The sequence below is a fragment of the Triturus cristatus genome, chromosome 5_1, assembly GCF_964204655.1.
Source record: "Triturus cristatus chromosome 5_1, aTriCri1.1, whole genome shotgun sequence".
NCBI lineage: Eukaryota > Metazoa > Chordata > Amphibia > Caudata > Salamandridae > Triturus > Triturus cristatus.
In genome coordinates this window covers 696412837-696424866 of record NC_140587.1, presented here as the reverse complement: position 1 = coordinate 696424866, position 12030 = coordinate 696412837, and the positions used below count along the sequence as shown (strand labels likewise).

Below are 12030 nucleotides of genomic sequence, written 5' to 3'. Positions count from 1 at the left end.
GGAACTCGAAGAATCGAGGATTTTCCGTCGAGGCTGGAACCGTAGAAGTTCGAAGCCGGAGCACGAAGTATCACATCCGAGCCCGATGGCGGAAAAAAACAATCTGAGGATGGAGCCGAAGCCCATGCGCAGTACGGACCGAAGGAGGAGTCACCAAACTCGTGACTTCCAAAGACTGTCCAAGAAGAAAAACAAACTGCAAACATCCGGGCCCAACACCAGATGGCGACCTATGCTAAGTGTACAATCTGCAGCTCATATGCCTCGAACATGTATTTATTAATTGTAAAACATTTGTGGTTTATGAGTTTAAATGTATATGCTTCAAATAGGATGTTGGGAGTATAGACCGTCAGTTTACAACTATTATTGCTGAACATTTCCAACCCATTGAGGATAAGGATCTAAAATATGCAATGCCATCACACATTTAAGAAAAACACAATTGTGATGCCAGTGGGCTGACCTTCTTAGGATTGGAACTTATTCGCATAGAGACCAGTCGAGGTGACAAGGAAAAAGTATTAAGACAGAATGAATGTAAATTCATTATATATTTGCGAAGTATGGCACCGTCAGGCTGAAATAAAGATCTAGGCTGTCGGTCTTTATGTAAGATGTCACTCTTAATGTATAAAAATAGGTTTGTTTAGACTGATTAACGCTCCCAGACCCAAGACATTATGCTTCGTTTTAATTCTGGTTAATATGACTTTGGAAAATGTTCTTGGAGATAGATGTTTTTTTTACAGTTTTTGGTAAGCAAAAATTACAACAAAATGAAGACAAAAAGATAAAGAAAAAAGGCAGAGCAAAACTTAGTATCAGCGATAAAGAGACAAGAAGATTAAGTGACAAAGCAGTAGGGCTGCCATTAGTTACAAATTATAGCACAGCGGGTCCCCAATACACCATAAAAGTTGCAGGAAGCCACCAAGTTCAGTGAATCATGTATCTCTGTGTCCAGCTGACCATATGTCAGCTTGAAGGCTGCCGTGACTAAGGGGTGGGAGGTTGGCTGTTTAAGGGTGTTGACACTCTCAGAGGAGATCCCTCATGAGGCAGGGGCTGGAGGTGTTTCGATCCGTGTTAGACTGAGTTTGATAAAAGATATGTAATCAAGGGGGGCAGATGTCCACCAGTTGAGAACCCTGGGGCACCAATTCTCAGTATGCAGTAAGTTATTCTTGACAATAAGTCACATCATGTAATCAGCTAACAATTCCAGGTGCACAGCGGCATCCCCAGTTTATCATAACTCTTTGCTTTGCTAGAAGTAGCAGCACGGCCAGGTGTCTAACTACGCTAGGGACGTCTTTAACTTAGCCTAAAAGAGCTACCAATTGGGACCTCTGGGGGCGATGATCAGTGATCACGGCAATGGTATCATAGACAGAGGTCCAAAAGTGAATCACTGCAGTACACTCCCACATCAGTAGGAGAAATGAGGCATTGTTCTTTCTACATCTGCGGCAGAGTGCATCATCTGAGCGCCCAATACGGTGCATCTGAGCAGGAGTACCAGGAAAGGTGAGTTGAAGGAGGACCGGTGCATGAGCAGAGTGTCCTGTGAAGGTGCTAGATGGCCCTCAAACTGAGGACTACATCCTTCGTTAGCAGTCAGTAGACAGCCCTGGACCAGGTGTTGTGCGTAGTGCCCTTGCAAGTACCCTCTCCGTCCTGGGGGTGAGAGGGGGGTTTGTTGGGGGATCTCCATAGGTCAATAAGTCAGTGGTCTTCCACTGTGAGTTGTAGTTGAGCGGCTGCTCCAAAGTGTAGTCATCTCATATTGATGGATCGGTCTAGCTGATGGTCGAGCACAACATTAAAGTCTCCCGCCCACAGGGCAGTTGCCGGTCCTATGCTACGCATCTGATGCCACAGTTCTACAAAGAGAGTGGGGCAGTTAACATTAGGTATATATACAGATGCCAGGGTGAGTAATCGGCCCAGAAGTGTACCATGTAGAACAAAATATCAGCCTTGTTTATCACATAAGCACATGCCTGTGCCCCACTGCAGACCTTTGTGGATAAGGATGGTGACTGACTGCATAGCTAGCATAAACCGCTGTGTGTGTTTATGCAAGCCAGCCAACATGAAGACAAGGATATGAGGCGCTAGTAAGTGAAGCTCCTGCAGGTGACTAATATCAATGCGATATCAGCGAAGATAAGCAAATACTAGGCGGGCTTTGCGCTGATCATTTAGCCCATGAATGTTCCAGGTAAGACATCTAAGTGAATTCATCTCAGTGTAAGGGATTGAGAAGTCTGGCCATGTGGCCTTTGCTGGGTGCACTGGGCGTGATGGGGAGCCGCAAATGGGTCAGTTTGCAAGTGTGTGTATGCTCTGCAGGAACATGGAAAAAACAAAGCAACAGCTAAGTTCCCCCCTCCCTCCACCCACCCACTTCAACCCCCCCCCCCACAAACAGGTTGAACCATCCTAAACCACTTTGCTTCCTCCCCAAAACGGAAACAATACAAGGAGACATAAGAATACATCTCTCAGGGCTTAAGGAGGCCTAGAGAACAGGCCAGCAATAACAGGTTGGGTGGCCGAGAGAGAAAGTAGATTAAACCAGAGGGCAAAGTGGCCAATTATAAGATGGAGCGTCAGGTTTCAGCTGGGACTGAACAAGCACAGACAGCAGGTGGATCCGCAGTATGGCATGTCACATCAAGACTCAGGGAAGGTGAAGCAGGGTCCAAATCAATCATTGACACTAAGGTTACCATCTGCCACAGATTCCAATTAATTGAAGTAAGCCTCCCTAGAAGGCATGATCTTGCAAGCATATTTCAGACCCTCCCTAGGGTCCATGAAGAGAGGAGTTTTAAACTGAAGTGAAACATGTAATTTGGCAGGATAAATCAATGTGTATGTTACCTCAGCCTTCTGTGCTAGGCATTTAGCTGGGAGAAATTTGCAGTTAGCCGCTTGCACGGTTAGCATGAAATCCAGATAAATCAAAATCGTATTTCCCTGATATTAGACATTTCGGTGTCCCCCCTAACCAGTTTCAAGAAGGTATACCTGTCTTTGTAGGTAACCCTATCGGGGTGCTGGGCACGCTCAATCGCAAACATAGAGGACAGGGCCCCACCAATCATGGAGCGTAGTGTGTCCTCAACGTAAGTGTCCATTCGGTCCAAAGAGGTCAACTCTGGGACCCCAAGTATACGTAGATTGTTCCACCAGGACCTGGTCACAAAATCATAATTTTAATTTTTTTATGACTTTCAGGACTTTTTTCATCTGCAGGAAATGTTCGTTTCTGTATGTGTGGACATCTTCCACCTCCAATACTGGAATCTCAAGTTGGTCAATGAGTCGCACATGCTTGTCGAATCACTACTTCATATGGTCCAGCCTAGTGGTGAATGTGTCGATTTTTTAATCTATTACATGGAGGTTATGTTTTAAGTCCACTTTAATGTCCTGATCCAAGGAGGGAAGAAGTCTCTCCATTGACTTCTCTCTGCTGGGCTTTGTGATTCGCATCTGTCACACTCACGCCTCGTCGGGCCTGGAAGGAGAGCTTAGGCTGTCTTCTGTCATGCTATCCCATTGTAAATGTAGGGCTGAAGGTCTAGTAGGTGAGGGGGAATCTGTAGAGGAGGGCTTCTCAGTTTCGGTGAATGCATGCCGGGTGGGGGGGGGGGGGGGGGGGGGGGGGAGATCAAATGGCAGGGGCGGAATAAGAAGATCCAGATGCCTGCATTTTTGCCCAGGTGTCTCTTCCGTTCCAGTAGTCCTTCAGTCTGGACGTCCTATGAGCTGTTCCCAACCAACAGTCCCTCAGCCCATGTAGGATGGCCAAGTCCCAACAGTAGATGCAGCTCCTCTCCGTTCAAAAGTCTCTCTACCCCGCAGCAGCAATCACAGGCCTCCTCCACCCATAGCAACAGCACAGCAGGTCGCCCTGCGGCGCCACTGGGGCAGTGAATGCCGTTCTACCGGTTATGTGTGTGATCCCCCCCCCTTAGTAAGAAGCTACAGAGCAATGCCAAGCCCCGGCAGGCAAGCAGAGTCCAGGGCTCCCCGTGGGAGTGTGATCTGCCAGAGCACCGCCAAGCCCAAGTCGGCCGTTTGTCCCGGCAGCTAAGACTTCCGTCTCTCCACATGGGCACAGCTCCAAAGTTAAATTCCGCAGCCCAGGCAGGTCAAAGACGCCCACGCATGATGCAGCAGCTAATTGATTGAAGGCCAGGAGCACTCTAACATGGGGATCTTGCCAGATTGTCATCTTGGCCAGCAGAGCAGCATTAGGCAGCTGCCATCTTGCTGCACAGTTCTCTAGCTCCCAACGTGATGTGTTTATTTTATATCTAGTAGGTGGCGCTGGAATCCACTCTTTACAATAAAGATCAGTGCTCTCCGTTCTCAGAATAAAAAGAGCATAATTTCTTAATAATTGCTGATTAACAAATTTATTTTAAATAATAGCAACACTACAATTGAATGTTAATGTTTAAGACCTGTCAATTGGTTAAGTGGTGTGTTTTAAGTTATTAGATGTAAAAGCAATGAACGAGAACGGTTGAATGTTAATATTCCTTGTTTCTGAAACACTTTACGGACGTTCCCGTTAAACCCTGAGGAAGGAGGAGGCCATTCCCCAAAATATGGCAGGTTGGTGTGAAGCTGTAGTATGATTTATACTAGGAATATGGAGCATTTTTCTTGGAGCTAGAACGTAAGGATTTATTCTTGCCTTGACTTTTTCTTTAAGTGTGGACCCTGACCAACTTGACTGTGAACATGGAGCTTTGAAATTAACGTTTTGGTTAGAGCATGTTTTGGGATCAATTTCTATTTACACTCTGGCTGAATTTTCAAAGAGATGAACAACACAGTGTTACTGATAATTGGCATGAATTATGTAAGAACACAGAGTCTTGCATACAAGGATATCTAAACTAATAAACGTAAAGTTTTTGAATTGCCATAACAAAGCAGTGTTTCAATTTTTAAACGTCATGAACTGTTCACCAGAGGCAGTACTTTTTTGGCATTCAACTGATAAACAAAATGAAAAAAGTGGCGATTGTCTTGGATATTTATAGCTGGGGAATGGAGTGCTGTGAAAGTTTATTATCAAAGAGATTAACAAACTCAACTGGAATACAAAACATCTATTTTATTCAAAAATAACACTATATGGTGCTTTAATAGGAAAAGCCACATATTCAGTAGGGCTTCCCTGACTCATGGTGGATTTGGCCACACAGACACCCAGCATCGATTTCAGGGTGAAAGCAATTGAGGAATAAAGTGGCGATGTAGATGGTGAGAAAAGCAGTATAAACTTTAAGGCTCTCAATGTAGGTTCTGATGAGTATCAATGCTGGGTACAATCATTCAAGCAGCAAAAGTTTTGAGTGGTACCAATGCAACATACAGAATCAATAAAGTAATGCACATGTTCCTGGGGATGTCAGTGAGAGTGTGGAATTGTGCATGTGTTATGGCTGGACCAAGAAGAGGCGGCTTGACAGACTAGCCAATTACTACTGTCTCCTGTAACATGTGCCAGATAGAGAGATAGAGAGATAGAGAGATAGAGAGAGAGAGAGAGAGAGAGAGAGAGAGAGAGAGAGAGAGAGAGAGAGAGAGAGATAGAGAGAGATAGAGAGATAGAGAGATAGAGAGATAGAGAGATAGAGAGATAGAGAGATAGAGAGATAGAGAGATAGAGAGATATATATATAGAGAGAGAGAGAGAGAGAGAGAGAGAATATGCATCGAGTGCATTCTGGTTAACATAGTTTTTAGTGAGTAAATTCCATTTGTGGCAGCAGCAGTAACTCACATTTTCCACGATATGAATTCATGAACTTTTAAAACGGCATGTAAAGTATCAGCAGCTGTTTCTTTCCCTCAAGTTTGCCATTGAGAAAGGGAGCTTTGCTCCGGAAACGCGTCTGGCATGAAGCTTGTTAAAGACTTTGCAAGGATAAAGTGTGCCGTGATTTCCTGCTGCCTTCCTATCAAATAAAGGTTTTAATAGAACATCTTGTGAGGCGCTTCGCTTTTTGAGCAACCTTCGTCTGGATGTATAATGGCCTGCTCTGGCCATGAAGCTGCCCCCCCGCCGACAGAGCGGGTCCGGTACTCTCACGCTGGGAGCACCGTGAAGGAAAGATGTTGCCTAATCGGATGGCATGAGATAAGCAAGAAATGCGTCACTACGATCATCCAGCATTTTGAAGGAATTCATATCGTGGAAAATGTGAGTTACTGCTGCTGCCACAAATGGAATTTACTCACTAAAAACTATGTTAACCAGAATGCACTCGATGCATACGCCCACTGGGGCGGGATCATGAACATTTAAAACGGCATGTAAAGTATCAGCAGCTGTTTCTTTCCCTCAAGTTTGCCATTGAGAAAGGGAGCTTTGCTCCGGAAACGCGTCTGGCATGAAGCTTGTTAAAGACTTTGCAAGGATAAAGTGTGCCGTGATATACCCAGATGTGGGTCCCGGGCTCACCGTGCCACTGGATTTAAGCTAGCCTGGCTGATGAGGGGTGATGCCCCAAAACCAGCCCCAGGATACTGGTTCCCGGTGCAGGGAAGACCAGGCTTGGCAGTTCGGTCTGGACTGTTCTCATGAGGCACAGGTTCAAGACTGATTTGCATATGCCTGGGTTTAAACTGGGGTGGCATGGTGAGCAAAAGAACAATGGTTTTAACCCAGATCTATTGACTGGGGGTAAATGTTTGATTTGCTCTGCATTCCATCAATCTGTGTCTTTTGCAATTAATTTTAGGCAGCAAGATGAACTCAGTGGACCATAAAAAAATCTTCTGCAGGTGGAACTCGACCTATCCACCCTGCCAGCCTAGTTCCCTTTCTTTCTTGAACCATTGCCCAATGCGAGAGAGAGAAAAGAAGAGGGACACCAATGGATGTCCCATGCTCTCCAGTTTCCACCTGAAATTTCTAACCTTTATTATCACTTCAAGGTCCAGAAAATCAAAGTGAGCACAGCACTCGGGGCCCTTCTTTCTTATTATCCATGGTGCCACTGACATTGAGAAAATGTCCCAATCCAAAAGGTTTACGACGCAAAAAACATCTTCTGCTTTCACCTGGAAATCAGAGCGTTTGAAGACTTAAGTATTAGCACTGGAAAACTGCTTTACAAAACATCTTTCGACATGTTGTTTGGCATCTGTCCTCTTTCTATTCCTCGCCACCTTCTAAACACTAGAAAGTTCCTAGGTTTCGACATATTTTAAAACCAACTTTTTTTGTTTTACAACATTTTTTAATTTACATTGTGCTTCCACCCCTTGCAATTTGAACAAAAGACAAGTCTTTTCTTTTACCTTTCCGAAGCAAATTATCTTCTCTACAGTACTCCTTTTTGTGAGGTACACGGAAGAATACTGCAACCAACTAAGTCTCCCCACTCTGTGTTTAAACCACAATATCTTTGTAGCCTCAAACCACTCCAAAGGTGACTGCTGCCCAATGGAGGTTTAAGAAGAAACATCACCCAACTGACTGCAGGCCACTTGACCAATCAGTGATTAATTTGTAAAAGAAGTACAAGGCCACACAGTTTTTCTCAAAGGCCCGCAGCTGGCTCTACTGAAGTCTGGATACCAGATACAAAGGCTGTGTAGTCTTTATTCCACTACATACTTTATTAGTCCACCAACAGGGACTACCTGCCTGTTTACCTCACATGTGCAGTTTACAGCTATCTCCCATTGATAGTTTTTTGGTCTTTCCCTCTTTCTTGTGTGTTTTTCCATCTTTTCCTCGGACTCAAAATCTGATGTGAAAAAAGTGATGCAACCACCGGCTCAAATTACACATTGTAGACAGGCAATAACGACGGAAGCATTCATCTCAATGGCAATCATCATCATGGAAGTTTATTTAACATACAGGCGTTTTCATGGCCGTGGTATGGGAATGTATGGGTTACATCTTTAAAAGCAAATCATCTGGTGCAGATCAACAAAAGAAACAGCGGTTATAAAGCACTGTTGTTCCGTGAAATATTTAGTGTTAATACAGTTACTTGCTCATAGAAACCTCCGCAAGCCCAAAAACTGCAACATAGGTAGGTAGATTACAAAACGCACCTGAGGCTCCAGAGGTTTTCAAATATCCGTCTAGAAATGGCAGGATATCCTTGTAGCAAGGCTGCATTACATGCCTGGGGATATATGATGACCAGTCTTCCAGGGCATCAATACCGGCATCAGCAAGCGGAGCACAGCTGAGGCCCAACTTAAATGCAGTCTGCATAGGAAAGAAGAAAACAATCACATTTTCAGTGACTACATGAGGATCCATACCTTTTTAGATTGTATTGATGCTAAACAGGACTGCAAGAGTGACATGGTTTTGATATCCAAATCAACACATTTATTTCAAGTTCAAAATTTCTATAATCATAAATGGTCTACATATTTTGGTCTGCTAGAAAACATATCTCAATTACAATCTGCCAGTTCACACATGATGTCACACACCTGTAGTGCAGGAATGTAGGCCTTGATATCCAGCATGATGATGTTGTGAGGTAGAGAGAGTATAAAAATTAGACAAGATGCCAAAAGCTCATCTTTGTACTGCTTCATTTTTGAAGATACCTACAAGAAAAAAATTGGATCATTTGAATTAGTAAACGTGTATCGAAATCTAACGTCTCAATATAAATTATTTTTTCTGCAATTATGTTTGTCATTTAGTACTTGTTCAAGTTAATTAAAACCTGTTACAATAATTATAGACTCAACTTCTATAAACTAATGCATAACAAAAGAAATAGTTTATAATCTAAATAAGACATGAAAAACTGCTCTCGTGCTGAAGTCCAACACTTAGTAGAAATTGCAAGGTTAAGTAAACTCAAGCAAATAACAAGAAGCCTCAAAGGGGAATGGAATACCTGGCGTAGTCCCCATCTTTTATTTTTCAGGTTCGGACATGTGACATACAACACGCCCACCTCCAAAAAAAGCAGAGCATTTTCCAGAGAGTATTATTGCTGTAGCGTGGGCTTCTCATACATAAGGAACTATACACAGAACAATATGTCCTCTGCAGTCTGGCTGACACAGAACTTGAGAAACCAGGATGGGATGTGCAGGAATGGATTGCATTAACGTTATTGAGACTATTCGTCAACTTAGGATATGACTGCTTTACTTACACTGCAAATATTCACAATTTGAGGCACGTATTGATAAAGTGATTGTCCAAGAATAAAAACACATTTTGGCCAGTGTCCTCAGAACTGGAGTGCTTCACTTCCCACTGCATCCCTGTTGGAAGTTGTGACAAATGGCATGCCTGTGGCAAGTGTTGGTGTGCAGTGAGGATGGTATCCTCCCTGTGTAAATACAGCAAATGAAGCACAAGGCAGAGAATATATTAGATGTTGTCCTGTGGACGTGACACTTCCTTCATACATTCTGCAGCCCAGTTGCCTCTCTGAAGGTCAGACTAATTGCCCTGCCTTTGACTATGTGCTACTAAGGAATAAAACACAGACAGTTCTTTGTTTCTGGAGAGACATGCCAAAAGCATCACCACCTTTGTCTCGCCCACCACTCATCGAATTCACAATCCGTGGGCTCTCCCATATTGTCCTGCAGTAGTCAGGAAATCCCTACAATCTCACTTCGGTCAATGCTGACACCATTGGAAAATACATTCCTGTTATGCGCTGGTGAATGCCCCATCTATATAGTTCATGTAAAAAGCCCGAGAATATGTGACATGCTACTGCTTGCTTCGGTGTAGATTTTGAACATGTAAACATTCGGGTTTGCACAGTCTCTCACTTTAAGATAAATAGTAGCCGACGTGAGCCAGAAGATTGCTTTCATCTATACTTTCTAGGAAGCTCCACATCATCAGCTGGGAGTGCCATTTCACCCGGAACAGGGCATTACTGTTCTCATTCTCGCAAGGCTTTGAGCTTCCGCAACGAATAGGATGAAGCACTGGTGTTGCAATCTGGGAGGTATATTGCCCATTATGTGATCAGGAGCTGAACCCGACATGAATGACGAGCACAAAGCCCAGCAGACTAAAGCTTATATGAGAAGAATATTGCTGCCAAGCAGGTTAGAATCAAAGTAAAGGCATCTACCTACATTACAAAAGAGTCAAAGACCAGCAGCAGGCACCACAGGACTCAAAGTGTCGAGGAGACTGCAAGGCATGACTAACCCCACACCATCCCTTATTTTTGTGAAGCCCATGTCACCACTTTCTAGTCTGAGAGGTTGGATAGTTCCCTCTCACATTATAACGCACGAACGGCTCAATTCCAGAACCTTCTGAACCATTTCTCTTCAGTCCAGATTGAATATGCTACTTACCAGTATGCATCTGCTCTTGGCATGTAGGGCTGCTGACATTCATATCTGTGCATAGATCGCCGCCTAGTGTTGGGTCCGGATGTTTGCACGTTGTTGTCCTGGAAGAGTCTTCGAAGTATCACGAGATAGGTGACTCCTCCCCTGGACCACAGTGCGCATGGGCATCCTCTCCATCCCCAGATTGTTTTTCGCCATTGTGGCAGTGATGGAGTAGATACAGTAAGTGATGACCATGCTATACAGTAATTCTGAGAGCTGCAGCTGCTACAGGCGCCGGGGAGGAGGGTGGGCGATATGAATGTCAGCAGCCCTACATGCCAAGAACAGATGCATACTGGTAAGTAGCATATTCAGTTCGAGGCATGTGGGCTGCTGAATTCATATCTGTGCATAGAATACATAGCAGTACCTCCTATTAGCGGCGGCTACCAGTGCCAGCTGCAGCAGTCTGAAAAAGAGTTTTGAGAACAGCCTGTCCTACAGCTGCCGGCTGTTTTGAGTGTACATCTACACAGTAGTGTTTGGTAAATGTATGTATAGTGGACCATGTGGCTGCTCTACATATTTCCTGTAAAGGAATGTTTCCCAGGAAAGCCATGGACGCCCCTAACTTTCGTGTTGAGTGGGCTCGTGGGGGAATCGTTAGTGTGCGTTTAACTTTTTGATAGCAAATTTGAATACATTTAACGATCCATCTGGCTATACCTGCTTTGGAAATGGCGTTGCCCTTGTGTTGTGGAGAAAAGGCAACGAAAAGTTGTTTTGTCTTCCTAAAGTCCTTAGTTCTGTCTATATAGTACATGAGGGCCCTCTTTACATCTAGTGTATGGAGCATTCTCTCAGCGACATTTTGTGGATTTTGAAAGAAAACAGGCAGTTCAAAAATTTGATTCATGTGGAACTGCGATATTACTTTAGGCATGAATTTGGGGTTGGTACGTAGTACGACCCTGTTTGCGTGAACCTGTATGAATGGCTCTTGAATGGTTAGTGCCTGGAATTCACTAACTCTTCTTAACGAAGTGATTACTACTAGGAAAGCTACTTTCCAGGTGAGGAATTGAATCTCACATGAGTGGAGAGGTTCGAAGGGTGGACCCATCAGTCTGGTGAGGACCAAGTTGAGGTTACACACCGGTGCTGGTGGGTGTCTTGGGGGAATCACTTGTTTAAGTCCTTCCAAGAAGGCTTTGATGGCAGGCACTCTGAATAAAGAGAGGTGCTGCCTGTTTTGGAGATAGGCTGCTATTGCGGTTAAATGGATACGGATTGAGGTGTATGCCAGATTGCATCGGTATAGGTGGAGGAGGTAACAGATTATGTTTTGAATGGATGCGTCTAGCGGATTAATGTCATTGTTGGTGCAGTAAATGACAAACCTCTTCCATTTAGCTGCATAGCAAGCTCTGGTAGTGGGTCTCCTGGCCTCCTTGATGATCTCCATACAGTGAGGTGGCAGGTTTAGGTACCCAAACTCTAAGACTTCAGGAGCCAGATTGCCAGGTTCAGCTGTTGCGGATCTGGGTGCTGAATTTCGCCATGGCTCTGCGTTAAGAGTGCAGGTTTTATCCGCAGCCTTTGATGCGGCACCACGGAAAGTTCCAGAAAGGTGGTGTACCATGGCTGGCGCGCCCACGTTGGAGCAACTAGGATGAGTGTCAGTGAGTG

At 44.3% G+C, this 12030-nt stretch overlaps 1 protein-coding gene across 2 annotated transcripts in view; it reads right to left on the bottom strand.

Moving 5' to 3' along the window:
* The window catches only part of PRKDC (protein kinase, DNA-activated, catalytic subunit), a 2754228-nt gene that overhangs the window by 2431659 nt on the left and 310539 nt on the right, over positions 1–12030 (bottom strand). For both annotated transcript variants that reach the window (XM_085605657.1, XM_085605658.1), the window contains exons 20-21: positions 8503–8622; positions 8110–8269 (exon numbers count right to left, since the gene is read on the bottom strand). In XM_085605657.1, coding sequence (XP_085461783.1) covers positions 8110–8269; positions 8503–8622 — 280 coding nt within the window. The remainder of the gene's footprint in view (positions 1–8109; positions 8270–8502; positions 8623–12030) is intronic.